Below are 25,828 nucleotides of genomic sequence, written 5' to 3' on the forward strand. Positions count from 1 at the left end.
AAAGTAGCGGCTGCGTCCCCCGGCGCCACCCCCGGGCTCTCCTCCGGAGCATTCGCACGATCTGCGGCAGGGAGCGCAGCCCGAGGCGGCGCCGGGCGGCCGCAGCACCGGCGAGTCCCGGGAGCCGACCGCAGCGCCGCACAAAGTTTCCCGCGAGCCTCCCGGGGTGGCTGAGGTCCGCTGAGCCCTGGGGGCCCAGCCCAGAAAAGGGGTGGCTGGGTCTTTCGGGGCTCCCGGCAACCCCTTTGGCCGACGCGGCGCCGTCGGAGAGTGTCCAGCGAACTTTAAAAAGGTGCCGCCGAGGAACCTGCGCGGGGTCTCCACGGTTTGGAGATCCGGGAGCCGACGTGCCGGAGTCTGCACGACCGGGGACCCGGGAGCGGATGGGTCCGGCTTGAAGGAACTACTGGGAGATCAGGTCGGCCGGTGACCGGCAACTTTCCTGCGAGACTTGGCCTCGGGGAACTGCGTGCGCCCTGCCTTCTCTTTTATTCTCCCAGCTCTGCCCGCGTTGGCGCCCTGCTGGGCTGGAGAGCTGGGCGCGTTGTCCCCCGGCTGTGAGTGAATTGAAACCCCTCCCGCCCCGGCGCCTCGGGGCTGATGTGAGTGTCGCTCTCGCTGTTCTGTCGCCTCGTTTCCCCGGAGGCGACCGCTCGCCGCCGCCCCCTATTCTCGGTGCGCCCAGCCAGGGGCGCGGAAGCCTGCGTTTCGGCTGATAACTGGTTCTTGGATGCTGAAAGCTGGGCTCCTCCAGCGTGACTGCCGAGGCGGCAATGAGTGTCTTCCAAGTGTGGCTCGCGATGGCTCTCACATTGGCGGAATTTGCAGCATTGCCTCATCATTCTGAAGGTGAGAGAGTGGTGCTGTGTGTATGTCTGTGTGTGCGCGCGCGTGCGTGTGATCGTGCTCTTTTAAAAGCTCAGCCGGTTTATGGTATTGTGAGTCAGATGGAAGTTTTTTGGGGATGGGTAGGTGGGTGGCTGGGGATCTAGAGTGGGTTTTTTTCTGAGAAGATTCCATCCAACTCCTGATTATTTTGCACGCGGATCCAAAACCCCACTCCTCTCTGCCCTGAGCGCATTTTGGCGGGGGGGCGGGGGTAGCGGCCGATGGAGGTGCTATCCCTGAAATTGGATTCTCTTTCTTCCACTTCCCTGGTGCCCCCGAGTGGAAAGCAACTACATGGAGCGTAGGTGAGAAGAGAACAACTGCTCTTACCTGTGTAAAAATACTTCTGCTCCTATGAAACATAAAATCCAGCTCCTTAAAACCCCCCTCCTCTCCCGCCCTCCTTGCCCCAGTGGGTCTCCCCGTAAATTCCAATTAAGATTTTATAAACCGGTTAGAGCGTGTTCTGGAGGTGGGCAATTCAATCGCACTAAAATAAATCTTCCTAGTACAGAAAGGCACCAGGCTGCCTCCTCCGCGGAAAAGAAGTGGTTAATAAGAGTTTAGCTCCATTCTCTGACTTCGCTCTCTGCCTCCCAGTTTTCCTCCGGGGCTCCAGTCTACGTGTAAAAACCCTGGAGCTGGGGGAGAGGAAGGAGAAGGTGGGAATTGTCGCCATGATAGCAAAAGCGATGTGAGCTCGAACAAATAAATGCACCGATAAAAAGATCAAGAGTTTGGGGGTCCTGGGATGCGGGCCCGGGGACGCGAGGCGCCGGGAATTCCCACCTGCTCGGAGTCGCCGGGAAAGTCGCCTCTCTGGGTTTAGGGAGGGGGAAGGGAGCCGGCGGGCGGAGGAAGACGGCTTAATCCACCGCGCTGGGCTCTCGGCTTCCCCTCCCCGCTCCATTCATTATTCATCCTGCTTCAGGAAGGAGGGTTCACCTGCCCCGCTTCAAATCAGAGCCGCAGCGGCGGGCGCCGCGGGGCTGGGAGCCTTCTCCGCGCAGGTGCGGACTGGGGGCGGCTCGCGGGTGCGGACCCGGGCAGCCGGCGCGGGGGCGGCCGCAGCCCCCGGCGGGACACAGCCCTGCTCGGGTGGACCTGCAGCCACCTGAGCTGCTGCCTTTTCCTAGCTAGCTTCCCTAGAGAGGGTGGCGTGGCTTTGGAAACGCACAGCGCTGGGGGCTTGCTCTTAGGTGAAGGGACCGTCTGCCTGCACCCTCCCGGGAAGTATGTTAAGAGTAAACGGCCCCGGGAAGGAGCAGGTCTGGGACCTGTGCAGCCCTTTTCAAACAAGGCATAACCTGTAGAACCATGTCTTTATTTTATGTGTGCGTGTGTTTGCAGACTTAAAAAACAATAAAACTTAAAGGGCTTAATTGTAGTGAAGCAGATGGCAAAGTCAACCTAGGACACCCCAGTGTGAACTTGAGACGTAGAAAAATTACATTGTCACCGAGTGATGGGAGTTTCCTATTTAGGATCATATCCCGGCCACGCGGAAGACGTGGTATCTGTACCCCCATAGCTCACCAGGGAGGAGTTGGAATAGAGCAACGATTGGCTCCTCAGAAGCAGATCTTTTGAAATGACAAAAGCCATTATTATGAAGGGCCTGCAGGGTTCGCTCTTTGGAAGACTGGTTGACAAAAAGGGCAAAGTTTAAGAACGTCGAGTTTTCAGACGAGGGAGAGGAAATGTGGGGCGTGAGGGGCACTATTCCTCCAAAGAGTCTTTGGATACTTTGCTTCTTACTGTTTCAGCCCCCTTCAGAACATTCTAGAATCATCTCACAACTTGGATTGATACATGTTTGAGAGTTTCCATCCAAGTCATAACGATGCTTGAAAGAAAGTGAAAGTCGCCCAGTCGTGTCTGACTCTGCGACCCCAGGGACCATATAGTCCATGGAATTCTCCAGGCTAGAATACTGGAGTGGGTAGCTGTTCCGTTCTCCAGGGGATCTTCCCAACCGAGGGATGGAACCCAGGTCTCCCCCATTGCAGGCGGATTCTTTACCAGCTGAGCCACCAGGGAAGCCCCATGCTTGCCTAATAATGAATGAATGAGTAGGGAAATTTATGGAGCACATACTATCTGCCTGGCACTAGGCTAAGCGCTTTTCATATTTAATCTCATTTAATTAAACTAATTAAATGATAACAGCCCCACGACCGGAAAATCAATTGTCATCTGATGAGACTTTTGATTTGATTCTGTCAGGGTTTTCTTTTTCTCTTAAAAAAATAAGAGCATTGAGGTCAGAGATGGAGAGCTTAAGGATCTTAAATATTTCCTCAAGTTTTTAGTACTAGTCCTGGCAATGATTTTTAAAAACGGAAAAGAAGTATTCACATATGTGGGTCTCTTGATGTGACCAATTCTGTGATACTTTTGCTGTTCAGGCAGAATTTGTTTTCTTCTCAGTGCTCAGAGAGCATGTCATATATATTTCTAGTAAAACACCATTTAATAATTCTATAATTTTAGTTGATAAAGATGCAGTCTTTTTTTTTTTTCTTCTGGGTTAATTGCTTTTATTGTCCCCATTTTACATTCAAAGAAATTGCAAATTAGTGCCTCAGCAAAATAACCAATAAAACTAACTTTAAAAACTAATAAAATGATTAATCAAATTAGAGATGCAGTCTTCTTCATTTAACTGTGTGCTCACTGAGGGCTTAAGAAGGCTTTTGGTTATTATATCTCCAGCTCAGCTCCTGGTACACAATAGGTACTAAAAAATATTGTTCAGGTGAATGAGTATTGCCAGATCACATTTCAAATTAAGCTTAGACTGCTGCCATGTGGCCTTGAATGAACCACCTAACTTCTTTAGGCTGTGTTCTATTTACCAAATGCAGAAATTGGCTAGGTGATAGCTCTACAATACTTGTGCTAATCATCCAACATAGAAAAAAAAAATTCGGTATTTACTGCTTAATTTGCAATCAGTTGCAACTTCCTAGTTCTGAATTTTATTTTAATTATTAAAAGAAAACTGAAGTTTTACCAACAGGTAATTGACAGTGTTACTTTACATTTTCTTGTATCACCAAGCTGACAAACCACTATGATTTGACAACTTAAGAAAATCAGAAAATCACAGAGACACTTCTAACAAACATGGCTGCTTTCTGAATCAGATGGGCTCTTCCATGACATTTCCTGGAGAAGAACATCTTGAGTTATGTTGACCCTGGTTGTGTGAATTTACACTAGGTAAAACCTGTTGGCTTGTGGATAGAGAAAGATTCTTGAATTAGTTAGAGAACTGAGTTATAGTCTGTGTCCATCACTCCCCATGTGACTTCAGCCATTTTTACAGTCTTCCACGAGAAGGCAATGGCCACCCACTCCAGTACTCTTGCCTGGAAAATCCCATGGATGGAGAAGCCTGGTAGGCTGCAGTTCATGGGGTCGCTAGGAGTCGGGGACGACTGAGCGACTTCACTTTCACTTTTCACTTTCATCCATTGAAGAAGGAAATTGCAACCCACTCCAGTATTCTTGCCTGGAGAATCCCAGGGACAGAGGAGCCTAGTGGGCTGCCGTCTATGGGGTCGCACAGAGTTGGACACGACTGAAGCGACTTAGCAGCAGAAGCAGCAGCAGTCTTTTTTCCTTTAAAGGCCATTAATGGAATATATTGAAATGGATAATTTGATAGTGTTTCATTTATGGGTGGATCATCCTATTTGGTTCCACTCTTGGCTGGAGAGTTCCTCGTATGTAAGAGTCAGTGCTTAAAACTCAATGTTAAGGAAGAAAGACATTGGATGGGAAGAAATAACCTATCTCTTCACTCTTTCATTCCACAAATCTTTATTGAGAGCTTATGTATCGGGTTATCAGGTTATGTCTGGTAGGGACATATAGACATCAAAAAAAAAAAATAGTAATACCTGCCCTGAAGGAGTTTGCATTCCTGGAAAACCATTAAAATAGGTAAGAGAGCCATAGGGACATGTCAACATTGACCCTTGGTGGGTTTACCAATATTGAACAGTTGCAACTCTGAATCTTTTGGCTTTTGCAACTAACTACTAGCAGAAATAAAGATGTGTTTATATTGTCATAGGCTCTTAAGTCCCTCATATTATATTTATGTTCTCCTCTGGGGATTGGATTCTAGGTGTTATCCTCTGCAAATAAATCCGTTAGTGAGAGCACAGCCATCTGTATTCTCTGTTGTGGACTTAAGTGACAATATTACTCAGTTTTACTCAGACATGAGTAGTCGTAAAATACTTGGCCACCACTTGGCTTAGGAGAGGGGAGGGGTTGCCACATGGCATAGCTGGAGCCCTGTGCCAAATCTTACATTAGTTCAAAAACAGTTGGCCCATTTTCGATTTAACTACTCTATTAATTGATCTGACTCCTGGTTGACAATAATCAGGACATAAGCTGTCCTGTCAGTTCAGAAAACGATTCTGTTTTAACTATTCCACAGTGTGGAAGCCATATGCTGAATTAGAGCACAACATAAAAGCTTGAAAATTTAAATGCCAACTTGTGGCTGCTTGTTGCTAATGAGTCATGATTTTGTGATACCATGGTCTCCAAATTTTTTCATATCTTATAATCTTATCTGCCACTATTTCTTTGAACTAATGGATCTGACATTTTGTGATTCTTAGGTTTTAACATCTCTAATTTGCTCATGTTATCAGGTAGGGGTTTCTATTGTGAATAGTTTCAGGCTGTGAGTACAGGTGCAAATTGTATCTCAAATTTCCTCTGAAAACTTCAGACTTTATACAAGTGTTTCATAATAGACTCCCTTATAATGTGCCAGTGGGCCTAAAAACAGACATTTACTTGTTTACATGAGTATGAAGTGACATTTTGTCTATGGGACTTGCGAGAAGGGCACCAACCCCAAGGGGGGATGGTCACATGATCTCGGCTTCCTTCTTGGCACTGTCTGATCCCTTCACCCTGCAAAACTTCACGTACTTTCTCACAGGTGTCAGAACTTCAATTACTCGCCATCTCAGCTGTGCTCCATGCCCTAATACTGGCCAAGCTCTTGGTCAGAGGCCTCTGGTTCCTCTTGTCTTTTTCCTTGTTTCACTTCTAGAAGGCCTGTTTCTCCTTCTAGATCCGCATCACTGTGCGTGCATGGGCATGTGTGCTAAGTCGCTTCAGTCATGTCCAACTCTTTTGCGACGCTATAGAGCCTAGCCCACCGGGATCCTGTTCATGGGATTCTACCAGCAAGTACGCTGGAGTGGGTTGCCATTTCTTAGGCCGCCGTGTCTTCCCTACCCAGGGACTGAATCCGCGTCTCCTATGTTTCATGCATTGGCAGGAGGGTCTTTACCACTCGTTGGTCAGAATTCCCGTTAATCTGGAGTTGCCTATCAAGTTCAAATAAGCCAAAATTGAAACCTCAGAGTTGCGATCATTTCCATAAGAGGAAAAGTGATGCGATCATTTCCATAAGAGAAAAAGTGATGAGTGGAGACAGTAACTTTGTTTTCCAAAGTGTGTGGGTTGATTGATTAGTGAAAAGGCAGCACCAGAAGCTGCACCCAGTGACTTTGTCTCCCGGTGGGTGTGAAGCTTGTGTGGGTGTGGGAAAGTATGCCTGCACACGAGGACTACATCTGGCATGGGGTGGTGATGAATGTTTGATGGAACTGGGCATTACAGTGGAATGCTTTCTATCCTCCAGAAGGAAGCAGTGAGGTTTTGGAAGTCATGTTAGTACTCATTTCTGCAGCTGCCTTTTGGGTAGAGCTGTTGTGTTGCAGGAAAGCCTGCAGAGGCCAAGGCTTATTTCTTTCAGAACTGTACATCCTACAGCAACCCAAATTGAGTTAACTCCTTTTCCTAATGATAGGATTTATCAGGAGTTACACATAGTTTTGACTTCAGTATCTAGCAGATATTTGGCTTAACAAAGTTTGTTTGTGGGGCCCCACTCACTTCCACTTTATTTTTTCATGGTACAACAAACTTATAACATTTGTCCAAATTTCCAGAAATGGACTTTGATATGAATTGAATACTTGGATACTTCTTAAGATACCTGATACCTTTTAGAGGTTTGAAAGGATAGTGGCTTTTGAAGGGTAGTGCTGTGGAAGAGGGTAATAAAATTATTTGAGGATGGTTTTATCTAAAGGTTAAATTTTGTTAAATTTTACCTAAGTGATGATCTTTATGTTTGACTTTGAAATGTCAGAAGTTGTTAAATAAGTATGTGTTTTAAGAATTGAATTGTGTTGATATGTGTTTATTTACCTCTATATGATTATTTTGGAGAAGGAAATGGCAACCCACTCCAGTATTCTTGCCTGGGAAATTCCATGGGCAGAGGAGCCTAGCAGGCTACAGTCTGTGGGGTTGCAATAGAGTTGGACATAACTTAGTGACTAAGCATATGATTATTTTATATATATATCCGTATGCCACATGATTATTTTATAAACGTATCTATATCCATGTATATGTATATCCTTATGATATACCATAGACTTAAATAGTCTTTGGAATAGAATTTCTTAAAGAAAAGTAAGTTACTTAGGAAGAACTTACCCCCAAGGTTTTATCTCAATTTATTCTTATTTGAATGTCAAGGGCACAAAAGTCATTTCAGTAAATTTGCCCATAGAGATCTTTGATTCAAAGCCCAAGTGTAAATCACCATTTCATTTTCTTTGAATATTATTCTTCATTCCGTTATTAGTAGATAATGTAGACCAGTCCTAACGTCATGAGAAGTTAATAGTATTGAGACTTTTCCAATGATCTTTTGGAGGCGAGGCACTGTAGTAAAATGTGTCCTTTGCTCATTGGCCATCCAAGTATGGCACATTGTCAGGGTCTGCTCTTGGTGTGTGTATGCTATTTCAATCTGCTTTGAAGCGTGTTTCTGAGCTAGTAGCTGTTCACACACTGCCTGCATGTTTATAGGTTAAATCAACACCTGTTGCGCTGTTCAAAAATCGTTTTAGAAAAGGAATCATCATGTGGGCTGGAAAGCTTCGAGAAGGAGATGTGATCAAGTTCCAGGAACTTGATTAGACCAAATGCATTTCCTGCAGGAAACGAAAATGAGTAAAGGCATTGACAATAGGAAAGTATTACCATGGGATCCTAAGTTGGCCTCTTGGGTTTGACTGGAGAATTTGTGTAAGCGAAGAAAGGCCAAGAAGCCTGGATCGGTAAACTGGGACTGGATTATGGAGGCTTTGCTGATTTGTCATATAGGAAAATGCACACTGTATGTATCACATGTCGTTGGAAACATAGTTATTTTAAAATTCAAATAATAAGCTTCAACAGTGCCTTCCCTCAAGTGTGTCCTAGAAATATCGTTTTAGAGTTTGGGGTTATTTTCACAAGGGAAGAATCCTCAAGCTTTTAAGACTTTGGAGAAAGCAGAGTTTGCTGATTATGATGCCTGTAGATGCAGTTTTTGGGTTAGTTGGGCAGAGCTGTGCCTGTTGGTCTGTTATGTACCTCTTTTAATTCTTGTTTTGTTTTTCTCCCACAGGTGCTTGTGTCTATCAGGGTTCCTTGTTGGCGGTAGGTCATTCCTCATATATTTGACTTATTTCTTATGAATGTAGAATACTTGATTGAGGTTACTGAGTGAGGTGACCCTGTCATTGTAAAATATGTTTATTTTCCTTCTCGGTTTGAGGATTATCCCTCATCCTGGCACAATCATGCTCAATTACTTAATACCTTTTCCAGAGTGAATTAGTTCCATTCAGATGCTCAGGTATTGGAAGAGAAATTCAGACACCCAACACAATTTGCATTCAATGGCTGTCCCGTGTGTTCTTTCAATCAGAGAGAAAATTAGGTCCCATTCTCTTGTCAGATATGAACTAGGGCACAACTTCTTTATCTCGCTGTTGCATTTTGAATCCCCCCTCCAAGAAAATGTGTGATTATTGAGTACAATGTGGAGGATCCTGACCATTGCTTTGCATTATACATTTAAATGTTGTAAACAACAAACAAATTAACATTATATCTCTGAATCTTTGCCATGTAAAGTAGAATTGATTTTGAATCTAACGTCAGAATGACTTGTGGGATAAGCTGATGCAAGATTCCTGCATTTCTTTTCATTAATAGTGTACTGTGGTGCATAACAGTATGTTAATGCCTTATTGAAAAGACCATCTATACTCCATCAACTCTAATAAATGGTGTGACAAGTCATTCTTCACCACTTTTTTATTTTAGTTTAATAAATGCTGTAATAAAAAAAAAGAACTGAATGGTTGGAAAGGGTTTGCTCATTTACATCCCAACCCACTATTGACATGTGTGATACTAATATGTCATCTTGAATTATCCTTATGGAATTGAAATAAATGAGAAATGTTTGAAATATCTGAGAATCTAGATAATTGTAGATGTTCACAGTAATATTCTTGAATCTGAACTTTATGTAATAGAGTTACTGCTCTGGAGATTTATGAGCATTTTCCTTCCTTATATTTTTCTATAAAGAATCAGGAGAAAGCCATTTTCCACTCTCTTTTCCATTCCATATCCTTAAAAGCCTACTTTTCCTTTGGTTTATTCTTTAGTACATTTTAAGAAGCATTTTAAAATCAAAGTGCTATAAAGTATATCATCAGTTTGGGAGAGCTGTAGAGATAGTTTGTCCATTTTAATACAAAGAAAATTACTTGTTGTATAGAGTGCTTCGTAGCTTTTCAGTATATTTTCATAGCTATCAATTATCTACCTGATACATACAGTAGATCAGTGAAATAGACAGGCCACATGTCATTTTATACCCTCCCTCTTTTTAATGAAGAACCAAGAGTAAGAGAGACAGAGACCTGCTAAAGGTAATTGACCTTTAAGGAGTGGGCCAGAACAAAACAACCTGACTTTTTTCTGGTTGTTCCTCCTGAGTCTGAAGACAGTGTCCTGACTACCTTCTGTGTTTGGTGTGGCAGCGTGGTAGTGTACATTTGAGTATGACTATAGCAAGTACGGGAGAGGTCAGTTTGGCTGGATCAAGTTAAGGGAGTGGTCACCAGCACGCCTGTGACCCTTGCAGTTGGCTTCTTTACTTACTGAGACTTTGGTGTGTTTGTTTCTATATGTCCTCAAGCCTGGTATACTTATGATTGTGGTCATGCAACTCAGTGAGAAAGACAATACATTTGCTGCAATAATAAAGATTGTTATTCAACAAGTATTTATGGAGTGACACCCCTGGACCTGCTATTCTAGGCACTGGGAATGCATCTGGGAACAAGCAATATCAGATTAATGCCAAGATGGAAAACATAAGGAGAGGGGAGAGATAGAAGAGGCTAAATAGGGGACAGGGGTGGCCTCTTGAAATAAGGGGACAGGGAATGGCTCCCCGAGGAAGTAAGGTGACATTTGAAGAAAGATCAGCGGGGCACAGTAAGAGCTAGCCCACCGGACGTCCAGGAAGAGAGAACTGCAGAGCAGGGAACAGTGAGTGTCAAGTCTGAAGCAGGAGCTTGTTTGGCCATTTGAAGAAGGGTGTGGAGGTCAGTGTGGATGCAGCATGTGACCCAGGGGAGTGTGGCAGGAGATGAGGTCAGAGAGGCAGGTGGTGACCACGCGGTGGGTCCTTGCATGGATGTTAGCTTGTCCTTCCAATCAGTGGGTGAGCCACTGGAGGAGCTAAGAGCAGAGGAGTGACGAAGCCTGACTTACAGTTTAATTAAACTGCTGAGGTGGGAATATGAAAATAAATAGCATTTGTTTCTAGGAAAACTAGAATACTTAGAGTTGAATACTTTAAGAGGTGAGTTGCTGAAAACTTGCTGTCAAATTAAGGGTGAGAGAAACAATTTTAAAAGATTGGGGGAAAAACACGAAAGTCCAGAGAGATTCTGCGTTTGGGTTTATTTGCAACCATGTGAAGTCATTTTTCCATGTAAAGAACTTCAGGACTTCAGGCTGGCAGGGAGGTTGGTGCATTGTGGCCATAGCCGATTGTCTGCTTAGTTCACTGCTGCTCTCTTACCACACAGGCTGGTCTTGAGGAAAAGCACTGTACCTGCATCAGTGAAATTGAATGAATATGCATTTATGTATTTTTAATTTAAAACCCAGACTTTAAGAACTTTTATATACTGTTTAAGCAACTCCTTGGGTGAGAGGATTTCTGTGGTAAGAGGCATGGCATTTGGGAGCTGGCTGTGAGGATGGTGGTCTGCTGTCACCGTCCCAAACCCTGTAAATCCTACCTGTGGGCCTTTTAGAGCTGGGAGTGACTTCAGGGATCATGTAGTCCAGACCCTCCATTTATAGCTGGGGAGCTGGGGCAGGGCTGTAAAGTTCTTCACTTCTTTCATTTCTCAGGTGGGTGTTGTGTGTTAGTCGCTCAGTCATGTCCGACTCTTTGTGACCCCATAGACTGTAGCCCATAAATCTCCTCTGTGTATGGAATTCTCCAGGCAGAAATACTGGAGTGGGTTGCCATTCCCTTTTCCAGGGGATCTTCCCAACCCAGGGATTGAACCCTGGGCTCCAGCATTGCAGGCAGATTCTTTACTGTCAGAGCTACCTGGGAAGCTCATTTCTCAGGTACTATGCTTAGTTGCTCAGTCGTGTCTGACTTTTTGTGACCCCCATGGACTGTAACCTGCCAGGCTCTTCTGTCCATGGGGATTCTCCAGGCAAGAATACTGGAATGGGTTGCCATGCCCTTCTCCAGGGGATCTTCCCAACCCAGGGATCAAACCCAGGTCTCCCTCATTGCAGGTAAGTAACCAGAAATGGAAAGTGGGTCTGGTTGAAATGGCAAAGCATCAGCTTTACTCAGAATTCCATGAAACATACCAAGCAAATGAGGACACGGATCCAAGCACTGGGTGCTGGTTGCTCTCAGTCCTGTGAGTATTCCTTCCTCTGGTACGGCTTCTATCTCATTATTAGTTGCCTTGGAAGCGACCATATAGAGTGGAATATTCATGATGCTTGTAGTCTGACAGACCTTAAAAAAATGATTTTAAATCTAAGTATGGTTGATTTACAATATTGTGTTAGTTTCAGGTATACAGCAAAGTGATTCAGTTATGTGTCTGTGTGTATGTATATGTATCTTTTTCAGATACTTTTCCATTTTAGATTATTACAAGATATTTATATACTTAGCCGTGAGATATAGGAGGTCCTTGCTGATACCTGTTTCACATATAGTATTGTGTGTATATTAATCCCAAACTACTAGTTTATCCGCCCCCCCTCCCACTTTGGTAACCATAAATTTGTTTTCTGTCTTCAAGTCTTTCAGTTTTGATTATTGGGTGCACTGAGTCTTTGTTGTTGCACGTGGACTTTCTCTAGTTGAGATGAGGAGGGCTACTCTCTAGCCGCGGTGCTTGGGCTTCTCATTGTGGTGCCTCCACGTTGTGGAGCACGGACTCTAGACTGCTCAAACTCAGTGGTTGCGGCATGTGGGGTTAGTTGCCTGGTGGCCTGTGGAATCTTCCTGAAACAAAGATTGAACCTGTGTCCCCTGCATTGGCAGGTGGATTCTTAACCACTGGACCACTAGGGAAGTCCCTCTATTTCTGTTTTGTAAATAAGTTGATTTGTTTCATTTTTTTTAGATTCCACATATAAGTGATATCATATGATATTTGTCTTTCTCTGTCTGATTTCACTTAGTGTGATCATCTCTAAGTCCATTCATGTTGCCGCAAATGTTATTATTTCATTCTTTTTTTATGGCTGCATAATATCCCATTGTATATACATGCTACATCTTCTTTATTCATCTGTTTATGGACATTTAGGTTGGTTCCACATCTTGGCTATTGTAAACAGTGCTGCTATGAACAGTGGGGTACACATATCTTTTCAAATTAGAGTTTTTGCTGACAGACCTTGCTTTGATTCTTCCTCGTCGGCTACAAACCAGCTCTGTGACCAAGTTACATAACCTTCCTGAATCTCCATTGCTTCCTGTATGACATATAGATCCTTTCCTGAATGATTTTGTAAAGAAGATAATGTGGGGAAGACACCCAGATGCTATAGTTGGCATGTAATTTTCTGCAATAACAAAATTCCTCTTTATGAACTAAGAAGGAGAGGAAAGAGAGTTAATCAGCACCTCCTATGTATTTTACACTCTCAACAATCCCAGGAAACAGGCATTGTCTTTACAGATAAGGAACCTGATTCTCAGAAAGTCTTAAGTCACTTGTTCCAAATCACATACAACTAGTCGGCGCTTGACAGAGAGCATGTTCCAACCCAGGTCTGACCCTAGAGCCATTTCACTGAGCGTGCTGTTTTTCACAGCCAGGCCAGTCTGCTTGTTGTCTCTAAGCACAACTGGCTTATTTTACTTTCAGCCCCGTGTGCCCAGCCCCTCCCTGCTGCACCTGTTGTGCAGCTGTCTCTGCCAGTCTCTGGCCTGACCTCCTGCAAAAGCCAGCTGTCCTTGGCTAACCCCTTCCCAATTAGCGGAGGCTCTCCCGCACTGAGTGATGAGTGAAAGATGCTTAGTCGTGTCCGACTCTTGCAACCCCATGGGCTGTAGCCCTCTAGGCTCCTCTGTCCATGGAATTCTCCAGGCAAGAATACTGGAATGGGTAGCCATTCCCTTCTCCAGGGAATCTTCCTGACCCAAGAATTGAACCTGGGTCTTCTGCATTACAGGCAGATATTTTTACCATCTGAGCCACCAGGAAAGCCAGGCTGTGCTAAATTCACCACTTGAAGCAAGGTGGGTTGATCATTCCATCTTAAAGTGTAGTACATGCTGTATTATATGTGTGTCCACACAAATCTCAACTTTTGGTGGGATAATGTGTGGTGTTACCCAACTTTTGACAGCTCTGAGGACTCATGGGGACACTTTGCAGTGATTTGGTTCTAGGCCCCATGTAGCCATTTCTCAGTGATGTGCTGACCTCAGCTGCCTCTTCTTTTTACGACTGTCTTCCTTCCTTTCTCTTTTTTCCATTCCTCAGGTTAGAAAATACCTAAGAAGGTCCGCTACCTTTAGAAACACTGTGTAGTCTATTTTGAGGTATTTTTCTTACCCCACAGTATCCCTGCAGTCCTGGACTGTCTGGGCTTTCTCCAAAGTCAGCTGCAGTGGGAGAGAGAGTGTGGCTGGATTAAATCAGGAATCTGTCAGAGGGAAACTCTCTACTTAATATGTTTACCTGTGACAGGGCATCATGTGTGAGGAGGACAATAGCTTTGATTTCAGAGTTTTCACCTATCTCTTGGTCTTTTCCATCTGTTACTGAGTAAAAAGAATTTCACTTTCCTTTGGCGTCACCATAGTCAAACATCTCCCTCATAGATTCTTCCTGAGGGTGGATGGTTGGACTCTTCAGTTTTCACATCTGTAAAATGGAGACAACCAATTCACTTCACAGGACTGTTGGAAAGGTAAAGGAGATCAGCAAGAAGCACTTAGCCCAGTGCTTGTGACCTATGATAAAGTTTTTGCGTAGTCATGTCCAACTCTTTGTGATCCCATGGACTGTAGCCCGCCAGGCTTCTCTGTCCATGGGATTCTCCAGGCAAGAATACTGGAGTGGGTTGCCATTTCCTTCTCCAAGGGATCTACCTGGCCCGGGGATCGAGCCCATGTCTTCTACATTGGCAGGCAGATTTTCCACCTTGGAGCCACCAGGAAAACCACAATAAAGGTGAGACATGGCAGTCAGTCTGTAACCACTCCTTATGGTGAGCACCAGATACCAGCCCCAGGTAGCTGCGATGCATAGGAAAGGAGTGATTCAGCGCCCAGACTCTTGCATCTTCCCCTACACAGAAAACCGCTAACTTTCTTAACCTGAGATATATGGTTTTCTTTAATTCTCAGAAATACTTTTGATGTTCTGATTACCTGCTCTTTGTTGCAAACATCTGTATAACCTGACTTCTCCCCTCTGCTCCTTGGAGCAGTTCTCTCAGGGTCTCTTGAGGTGCTGTCTCTTGGGCTTGAAGTCCTAAAAATTCCCCCTAAATAAAACAGAACTCCCAACTTTTAGGTTGTGACTATTTTTTAAGTTGACAAAGGTTAGCTCCTATGATCGTTGCTGTGAAGCAGTTTACAGTTAGCAAAGGTGGACACAACTGTTCTTCCTCTGATTGACAGTGTTGAGTGTTGGGATTTTCTTCCTTGGAATCCTTTTCCTGACAAATGCTGGCAAAGTGAATCATGAGGCATCAACTTTTAGCACATTTGAAAGGAGGAAAAAGTTTTCAAGAGCAATGAAAATTGTGGAGTAGTTAGTGCATTAATGCATAATATAACACAGTGGCTGGATCCAGACTTTGGAGTTTAAATCTTGGTTCTGCTACTACTTGCTGTCTGGTCTCAGCTCTGATACTTTAAATGGCTGAGGAAAAACACAAGATACTAGCCCCAGATAGCTGAGATGCATATGAAAGGAATGATTTCAGTGCCCAGACTCTTGCATCTTCCCACACACAGAAAACCGCTAACTTTCTTAACTTGAGATGTAGGGTCTATATAATATAGCTATATTGTCTATATAAGAATATTCCTCATGGGGCCAGTGTGAGGATTACCTGAGAGCATACTTATGAAAGAACCCAGAACTGTGCTTGGCAAGAATGGATGCTCACATCACCTAGGTGACAACAAGATGTCGGAGTGGAAATGACTGTGTGATAGAAGCCAGCGTGTCTTAGTTTGGGTCCTGGCTCTGTAATTACTGGCTGTGTAGTATTGAGTAAGTCACCTGAATGAAATGAAGTCTCAGTTCCTAAATCTGTAAAATGAGAGCATTAGATGAGACCCTCTCCAAGATTCCTTAGCACAGTGCCATCCAATAGAACACTCTGTGCTGCTGGGAATGTTCCAGAGCTGCACCCTCCAGTATGGTGGCTGCAGACCACATGTGGCTGTTGAGCATTTGAAGTGTGGCTAGTGACACCGAAGAATGGGATTTTAAATTTTGCTTAATGTTAACTGAAATTCAAATGACCACACGTGATTCGTGACTATTGTATTGGACTGTGCAGTGTTAGAACTTTAAAACTCTTAACTTATAGTACTTCAGCTTGAATTTTAGTCTCATGGATGGTTCTCACCCTGGGTGAAGGCTTGCTGTTGTGTTGTTATTAGTTTGAGAAAGGTCACAAAAACTTGTTAGAGCCCTTGAGATTGTTATTTGTTTGTTTACATCATTGTTTTATAAATATATACATATGGGTATAATTATTACAGCACTGCTCTCGCCATATGGCTTGATATATTTTCTTGAATAAAAGAAAAAAGAGTGGAGTTACAACTGAGCCTTCATCTGTAATCAGTCCTATATATTCTGGTAATTTTTTCCAGCTTTATTAGGTATAACTGATAAATAAAACTTTTATATATTTAAGATGTACAACTTGACTATCTGATACGTGTATGCAGTGTGAAGTAATCACCACAATCAAGGTAACAAAGATATCTATCAGCTTAGTCGCCCCTTCGTCTTCCCTCCCTCTCTTCCTTCCTTCTATAGTGAGAGCACTTCAGATCTACCCTCTTATCAACTTTCAAGTATATAATTTTGTATTGTTAATTATAATCACATTTGTCCACATTTCTCATCTTGAGTAAGTGAAATCCTGTGCATGCATGTGTGCTAAGTCACATCAGTCGTGTCTGACTCATTGTGACCCCATGGGCTCCTCTGTCCATGGGATTCTCCAGGCAAGAATACTGAAGTGGGTTGCCATGCCCTTCTCCAGGGGTTCTTCCCAACCCAGGGACTGAACCCACATCTCTTATTTCTTCTGCATTGCCAAGTGGCTTCTTTACCACTGGCGCCACCTGGGAAGCCCATGTGAAACCTTGTACCCCTTGCCTAACCTCTTCCCTTTTTCTCTTGCTCCCTCCCGCTGCTAACCCTCTGCTCTCTACTCTATGAATGTAACTATTTTAGATTCCAACTATAAATGAGATCACGCCATATTTGTCTTTCTGCATCTGGTTTATTTCACTTAGCATAATGTCCTTCACGTTCACTTGCGTTGTTGTGAAAGGAGGATTTCATTCCTTTTTAAGACTGAATAATATTGCAGTGCAACTCACTCCAGTATTCTTGCCTGGAAAATCCCAGGAACAGAGGAGCCTGGCGGACTGCAGTCCATAGAGTTGGACAGAGTTGGACCCAACTGAAGCAACTTAGCAATATTCCACTATCAATATTATATTTTCTTTATCCATTCTTTTGTTGATAGGTATTTGGATTGGTTATTGGGAATAATGCTGGGAAGAATAAGGGAATGCAGGTCTCTTCAAGATCCTCATTTCATATTTTGGATATAAATCCAGAACTGGGATTGCTACATCATAAAGTAGTTCTATTTTCATTTTTTTTAGAACCCCCCCATACTATTTTCCATAGTGGTTACACTAATTTATATTCTCACCAACAGTGTGCAAGAGTTCCCGTTTCTTCAAGTCTCTCCAACACTTGTTATCTTTTATCTTTTTATCATAGGCAGTTTAACAGGTTTGAGGTCCTATTTCATTGTGGTTATAATTTCCTTCTGTTATAGATTTTACAAAATAGTTTTGGTGTTTTGGCCATGTCTGATGTATTTGTGGGAGTGTTATCCACTGTATATGGTGGTGAAAGAAATCGAAAGCTTCTGGTCTAGTCTGTAAGCCTTGTTGATCAGGGTTAAAGAGGGTTAGAGGAGGCAAGTAGAGCTCCTCAGTGCTAGTGTCATGTAAAAAACTTGATGTAGCCTAATTTTCTTTTATTCGGAAGTGTAACACAAAAGAGGTTGACCATAGAGATGAAAATGTCTTAGACTTATGTTTGTGCTGGTATTCATCAACATGCTCAAGAATTTTCATGGAGAAGAGAAATGAGAATTTGGAAGCTTTCTCTATTAAGTACTCAGCCCCCCCTCCCCCCAACACTTAGTAAATCTGTAATTATTCTGAGGTAAAAACTTAATTTTTTTTATAGAAAATTAACAACATGTCATTACTGTGCTAGGTGCTGAAATAAAATTTGAAAAATAATGAGAGTCCTTTAACTAGAGATACTCAAGTGGAGACTGGATAGCCTGTGTCATAAATGAGATAGTGGTGCTTTGGTCTCAGTTCAGTTGCTTAGTCGCTCAGTTGAGACCTTCATGGACTGCAGCACACCAGGCTTTCCTGTCCATCACCAACTCCCGGAGCTTGTTCAAACTCATGTCCATCGAGTCAGTGATGCCATCCAACCATCTCATCCTCTGTTGTCCCCTTTTCCTCCGGCCTTCAATCTTCCCCAGAATCAGGGTCCTTTCAATGAGTCCATTCTTCGCATCAGGTGGCCAAACTATTGGAGTTTCAGCTTTAACATCAGTCCTTCCAATGAATATTCAGGACTGATTTCCTTTAGGATGGACTGGTTGGATCTCCTTGCAGTCCAAGGGACTCTCAAGAATCTTCTCCAACACCACAGTTCAAAAGCATCAATTCTTCAGCTCTCAGCTTTCTTGATATTTCAACTCTGACATTCATACGTGACTACTGGAAAAGCCATAGCTTTGACTAGCTTTCCCTTTGTTGGGAAAGTAATATCTCTGTTTTTTAACATGCTGTCTAGCTTGATCATAGCTTTTCTTCCAAGGAACAAGTGTCTTTTAATTTCATGGCTGCAGTCACCATCTGCAGTGATTTTGGAGCCCCCCAAAATAAAGTCTGTTACTGTTTCCATTGTTTCCCCATCTATTTGCCATGAAGTGATGGGACCAGATGCCATGATTTTAGTTTTCTGAATGTTGAGTTTTAAGCTGAGCCAACGTTTTCACTCTCCTCTTTCATTTTCATCAAGAGGCTCTTTAGTTCTTCACTTTCTGCCGTAAGGGTGGTGTTGTCTGCATATCCGAGGTTATTGATATTTCTCCCAGCATTCTTGATTCCAGCTTGTGCTTAGTCCAGCCCAGCATTTCACATGATGTACTCTGCATATAAGTTGAATAAGCAGGGTGACAATATACAGCCTTGACATACTCCTTTCCCGATTTAGAACCAGTCTATTGTTCCATGTCCAGTTCTAACTGGCTTGGCCTAGATGACTTCAAAAAGCCTTTCTAACTTGGATTCTGACTTGTGTGAATTGACGATTAGAGCTGTGTGTTTCTGCCTTAACGAAGCCCTTGTAGGGGTGAGAAAATTTCCTGATCCCAGAGCTGACAATGATGGGTTTCTTCCTGCATTCCTTCCAAAGGACCTATTTTATACCCTTGGGTACCAGGTATTGAGGACTGGGCTCTAGGTGCCTCAGATGATTCTTTTTATTCTATTCTTCTTTTTAAAAAAAAAACTTGGCCACATTACATGGCATGTGGGTTCAAATCCAAGGCACCTGCACTGGAAACTTGGAGTTTTAACCACTGGACCACCAGGGAAGTTCCTCATTTTTTCCTTTGCTGGGTTTTAATAAATTGTCCACCATAATCAGATGTGGTGATTCGTATCTTCTGGGAATAATTGTGAGAGAATGAATACAAGAGATTTTGTGCTTTTATTGATGAATAATCCATATGCATTTAGATTTTTATTCATATTCTTGTGGTAGGAACAGATGTTTTAAGTTAACAAATACATTTCTTATGCTATTGAATTTCGAAGATGCAGCTGAGCTTGGAAGCCATATTAATTTGTTCAGAATGTGGTAGCATGATCATATATCTCAATTTTCTGCTCAGATCATACATTTCCCACACCTTTTTAAGTTTGTGTCATTTTTACTACAATTGCCTAGTACCTCATTTTCTTTTTTTCTTCATTTGTCTGTTTATAAATACAAAATATATACATGTACATGTTTATTTTATGCATAGTACAAAATAGATATGCATATGTATAGGTACCCTAGAAAAGAACTGTCACTCATTTATAACACCTTATGGTGTTATCTCATTATTGTTATTTTTAAAGCTCTCTGCCTATTATGGGAAAAGATAATATATAAATATCAAGTGATATTTATGAGTTAAGCAAGCTTATGTTTTCTTGGAGTATGAGTGGCAAATGTCTAAAGAAAATTTTACTTTGAAAGTCGCATATGGATGGCATTCTCCTTCTGTGATAGGAAGGGACACTTAAATATAAAGTCGACATAAAACGGTTTTTAAAAATCTGAGCGGCTTTATGTAAAATAAGTCCATAGCCACTGGTATGCCAGCTAAATTATTTTTAGTCATGATTTCTTAGTTTCCCAGAGTTTATAAACTAAATGAAAGGAAGAAGGAAAGGGAAAAACTTTCCTAGTAAGAAACAGTTTATTGTTAGTACCCAGAAGATGCTTGAGTTTGGGCCATGACCTGTGAGTTCTTGCCTGACAGCTCCCAAGATTGGTTATTTATTAAATTTATGTTATTCCTTTCTTCCAAAGGGAAATTGGGGGGGTGTGGGAGGGGCTGGGGAGAGGAGGGAGGATGTCTACACGGGAGAGCAGATTTCATAGCTCCTTGAAACTTACATTCTTGAAATGGTTTTATAATCATGAGTAGGAGAGAATTCTTAACAGAGATACTTATTCTGTGCTCTGACTGTAGTTTCCTTCTAACCCAGAGGAAACTGTATCTAAAAGATGAGAGGAGAGAAACAGAAGAAACTCTAACCTGAAATCAGCTGCGTGGGAGAACCCTCTGCCTCTCATATTTACCATTGGTATGTGTGGTAGCAGTAGTAAGGCCTCCCTGGTGGCTCAGATGGCCGCCTGCAATGCAGGAGACCAGGGTTTGATCCCTGGGTTGGAAAGATTCCCTGAAGAAGGGAGCTGCGCACTCCAATATTCTTGCCTGGAGAATTCCATGGACAGAGGAGCCTGGAGGGTTTTAGTCCATGGGGTCGCAAAGTTAGATATGACTGACTAAGCATGCGTATGTAGTAGTAGTGATCTACCTGGATTGCATATATTTATCGATTAATTTCCAAGTACTAAAAGATATGAGTTACAGACCCTGGGTTCTCCTTTGCCCTGCTGGCAAAGTCCTATTTTTTTTCTCTTCCATTTTTCACCCCTTGCCCACTTGTGTAAATGCTCATTGCAAGCTAGTTAGGAAGTTTATATTTCCTTGCCAGGATTGGCTTAAGAGTGAGTATAATACCTAGTTGTGCCTAGTGAGATGTTCAGGGAAGTTTTGGGTGCTTGAAAGAACACTAAAGATTTCCTTTTCTCCTCCAGTTCTGAAACAAAGAATGAATATAGAAGTAAAAATACCACCATAAAAGTTTTTTAATCAATGAAATGAAGGTGGAGAGTATAATTTTAATTCTGTCTCTCTTAAAAAAAAATTTTTTTTTAAATCTTTTAAAATTTGTTTTAAATCTTACAGTATAGTACCTGGAAAAGTAGAGTTGTATAGTACAATAGCTGTCATACAGGGGCTGGCATCGAGTGAACAGGCGGGAAGAGTTACTCATGGAGGAAGGAGAGGAGGTGAGAGATGGCAGAGCTGAAGGACCATCAGCAATAGGAGACAGAGGGCAGAGCTTTCATTTCTGAGTCAAATAGGCTTTCTGATTCTGAACCCCCACAATCCCACACAAACCCCCGACTAGGCACCACAGACAAAGCTTTGCTGAGGCAGCTTTCTCATGTAGAAGGTCTGCTTAAGTGTGAATGATTGCTTCAAGAAGCAGAGAAAAACTTATGCTCTCGGTTGAAAGAGTTGCTTCTAGAAGAGGAAGGAAGACAAAACTGAGTTAAGCATGCCCAGTTACTCTGTTAAATTTACTAGTCAGACAGATCATGTCATTTTCCCAGGGATAAGAAAGCCCTGGAGTTACTCACAAAAAGGAAACTGCAGGAGAAAGAATTCTTTATTAATGAGAAATTTTATTTTATAATTATTAATTTAAATTTCTTTTTTTTCTGGAGGAGGTTTGGCTTTTTAAATTTTATTGATTGATAAATTGAAGTATAGTTGATTTTATATTAGTTGTGGTGTTGGAGAAGACTCTTGAGAGTCTCGTGGACTGCAAGGAGTCCAGTCCACCCTAAAGGAGATCAGTCCTGGGTGTTCACTGGAAGGACTGATGTTGAAGCTGAAACTCCAATACTTTGGCCACCTGATGCGAAGAGCTGACTCATTTGAAAAGACCCTGATGCTGGGAAAGATTGAAGGCAGGAGGAGAAGGGGATGACAGAGGATGAGATGGTTGGATGGCATCACCAACTCGATGGAGATGAGTTTGAGTAGACTCCGGGAATTGGTGATGGACAGGGATGCCTGGTGTCTCGAAGAGCTGAACATGACTGATCCACTGAACTGAACATAGTGATTATATATATACATGTATATATATAATTTTTATTTTTTTGGCTGTGCCAAGTGGCATGTGGGATCTTAGTTTCCCAAACAGGGGTTGAAACTGTGCCACCTGAATTGGAAATGTAGAGTCTTACTCTTAATTAGATCACCAGGGAAGTCTCAATATTTTTATGGCTTATACCCTATTTAAAGTAATTGCAAAATAATGGCTATATTTCCCTGTGCTGTACCCTATATCCTTGTTGCTCATCTATTTTATACATAGTGGTTTTTATCTCTTAACCCCATACCCCTATCTTGCCCCTACCACTTCCTTCCCACTAGTATCCCCTAGTGTGTTTTCTGTGTCTATGGGACTTCTTAAGTTTTTTTAGATTTTTAAGATTACATGTATCAGTGGTAATGTTCAGTATTGGTCTTTCTCCATCTGATTTATTTCACTAAGCATAATACTTTCTAGGCCCATCCGTGTTGTTGCAAATGGGAGAATTCCACTCTTTACAGCTGAGTAATATTCCTTTGTGTATATGTTTACATCTTCTTTATGCGTTTATCTGTTGATGGACATTTGTGTTGCTTCCATATATTCAGTTCAGTTAAGTTGCTCGGTCGTGTTGGACTCTTTGTAACCCCATGGACTGCAGCACGCCAGGCCTGCCTGTCCATCACCAACACCTGGAGCTTACTCAGACTCATGTCCATTGAGTCACTGATACCATCCAACCATCTCATCCTCTGTCAGCCCCTTTTCCTCCTGCCTTCGATCTTTCCCAGCATCAGGGTCTTTTCTAGTGAGTCAACTCTGTGCATTAGGTGGCCAAAGTATTAGAGTTTCAGCTTCAGCATCAGTCCTTCCAATGAATATTCAGGACTGATCTCCTTTAGGATGGACTGGTTGAATCTCCTTGCAGTCCAAGGGACTCTCAAGAATCTTCTCTAACAACACAGTTCAAAAGCATCAATTCTTCAGTGCTCAGCTTTCTTTATAGTTCAATTCTCATACATACTTGACTACTGGAAAAACCATAGCCTTGACTAGATGGGCCTTTGTTGACAAAGTAATGTCTCTGCTTTTTAACATGCTCTCTAGGTTGATCATAGCTTTCCTTCGAAGGAGCAAGCATCTTTTAATTTCATGGCTGCAGTCACCATCTGCTGCTTTTGGAGCCCAGAAAAATAGTCTGTTACTGTTTCCACTGTTTTCCCATCTATTTGCCATGAAGTGATGGGACTGGATGCCATGATTTTAGTTTTGTGAATATTGAGTTTTAAGCCAACTGTTACACTCTCCTTTTTCACTTTCACCAAGAGGCTCTTTAGTTTTTCTTTGCTTTCTGCCTTAAGTGTGGTGTCGTCTGCATATCTGAGGTTATTGGTATTTCTCCCGGCAATCTTGATTCCAGCTTGTGCTTTGTCCAGCCCAGCATTTCTCATGATGTACTCTGCATAGAAGTTAAATAAGCAGGGTGACAATATACAGCCTTGATGTACTCCTTTCCCGATTTGAACCAGTCTCTTGTTCCGTGTCCAGTTCTAATTGTTGCTTCCTGACTTGCATGCAGATTTCTCAGGAGGCAGGTCAGGTGGTCTGGTATTCCCATCTCTTTCAGAATTTTCCACAGTTTGTTGTGATCCACACAGTCAAAGGCTTTGGCGTAGTCAATAAAGCAGAAATATATGTTTTCCTGGAACTCTCTTGCTTTTTCGATGATCCAGCAGATGTTGGCAATTTGATCTCTGGTTCCTGTGCCTTTTCTAAATCCTTTTCTAAATCTTTTGGACATCTGGAAGTTCATGGTTCACGTACTGTTGAAGCCTGGCTTGGAGAATTTTGAGCATTACTTTGCTAGCGTGTGAGATGAATGCAATTGTGTGGTAGTTGGAACATTTTTTGGCACTGCCTCTTTTTGTTATTGGAATGAAAACTGAGCTTTTCCATATATTGGTTTCCATGTATTGGCTATTATAAAAATAATGCTACTCTAAACATTGAAGTGCATGTATCCTTTTGAATTAGTGTTTTCTTTTTTCTTTAATGTATTCCCAGGAGTGGAATTCCTGGATCATATGGTAGTTCTATTTTTATTTTTTTGAGGAAGCTCCATACTGTTTTCCACAGTGGTTGCATCAATTTACATGCCCACCAACAGTTTGGAAGGGTTCCGTTTTTTCCATATCCTTGCCAATATTTAGTTATTGACTTTTTGATGATCTGACAGGTGTTATCTAGATGATACCTAGTTAATTAGGTGATAGCTAATTGTGGTTTTGATTTGTATTTCTCTAATAATTAGTGACATTGAGCATCTTCTAATGAGCCTATTAGCCATCTGTCTACCTTCATTGGTAGACTCTCTGTTCAGATCTTTTGCCCGGTTTTAAATCCAGTTTTTTTTTTTTTTTTTTGATGTTGAGTTGTGTGATTGTTTATATGTTTTGAGTATTAGCCCCTTACAGGTCATATCATTTGCAAATATTTTCTCCCATGTTAATGGGAAATTCTAAAACTTAGTCTCTGAACATTGGCATGTGGAGATGGGATCCTTGGAGCTCCTCCAGTTAGCTCCTCCTAATCCTTGCAGCCATTAGACTACCTAGCCAGCACATGGATGGAGGGAAAGGATGGAAAGAATTTGGTTTCTTGAAGAGTTTGGTTGTTATCTGCTGAGTTAAGCAGCACAGGAACTGATCTTTCTGGGGAATTGTTAGAGTTAAGAAATTCCCTCATTGTTTGCTGCTGCTGCTGCTGCTGCTAAGTCATTTCAGTTGTGTCCGATCCTGTGTGACCCCATAGACAGCAGCCCACTAGGCTCCCCTGTCCCTGGGATTCTCCAGGCAAGAACACTGGAGTGGGTTGCCATTTCCTTCTCCAATACATGAAAGTGAAAAGTGAAAGTGAACTCACTCGGTCATGTCCCACTCTTAGCAACAACATGGAGTGCAGCCCACCAGGCTCTTCCACCCATGGGATTTTCCAGGCAAGAGTACTGGAGTGGGGTGCCATTGCCTTCTCCCTCCCTCATTGCTTAAGCTAGTTTAAGTCGGATTTTATGTTTACTGTGGCTGAAAGCATTCTAACTGATATCCTACAGTCAGATAATGAGCTCAGTTGAAATCGTTTTGGGGTCAGCGTCATTGTCGTGTGCAGCCGCATAGTTAAGGGTGTGAGCTTCAAATCCAGACTTCCTAACTTTGAGTCTGGGCTCTTGACTGTTGTTCAGCCTTGGGCTACTTATTTCATCTTCAAGTTGGAGATTTTTTTTAAAAATTAATTTTTAAAGGAGTATGGTTGGTTTACAGTGTTGTGTTTGTTTCAGGCATACAGTATTGAGGATACTGTTATTTATGGCGGACATCACTTTTCATCTTGGCCTGAAAATGTGGGTCAGTTTAGAATTGGAAGAGATGAGAGCAAAGCCCTTTTCGATAGAGGATCAGTAAAAATAAAAGCACAAATGGCAAAGACAGTCCGGTTTGAGTAAAGTGTGAAAAATGATGGGATAAAATACCGCAGAGGGATTTTTAAACTCCAAATCACAGAGGGCTTGGAATAAAGCATGTGAATTACATTCTGTAGACCAACTGGAACCCTTTGAAATGGAAACCATTTGCTCTTGAATTCTGACTCTGTTACTAGAAACTGATTGTTGTGCTGCTGGAAGTGAGAAACCGTGGCACCATCTTCTGC

General features: G+C 42.4%; 1 protein-coding gene across 1 annotated transcript in view; it reads left to right on the plus strand.

Annotated features, from left to right (window-relative positions):
- The first annotated feature begins 743 nt into the window (after positions 1-743).
- Positions 744-25,828, plus strand: part of FRAS1 (Fraser extracellular matrix complex subunit 1) — a 508,994-nt gene continuing 483,909 nt past the window's right edge. Inside the window, exons 1-2 of the mRNA XM_052641724.1 lie at positions 744-849; positions 8,402-8,433. Of these exons, the coding sequence (XP_052497684.1) occupies positions 774-849; positions 8,402-8,433 (108 nt within the window). The 5' untranslated portion in view covers positions 744-773. The remainder of the gene's footprint in view (positions 850-8,401; positions 8,434-25,828) is intronic.

This window comes from Budorcas taxicolor, chromosome 6, assembly GCF_023091745.1.
Source record: "Budorcas taxicolor isolate Tak-1 chromosome 6, Takin1.1, whole genome shotgun sequence".
Classification (NCBI taxonomy): Eukaryota; Metazoa; Chordata; class Mammalia; order Artiodactyla; family Bovidae; genus Budorcas; species Budorcas taxicolor.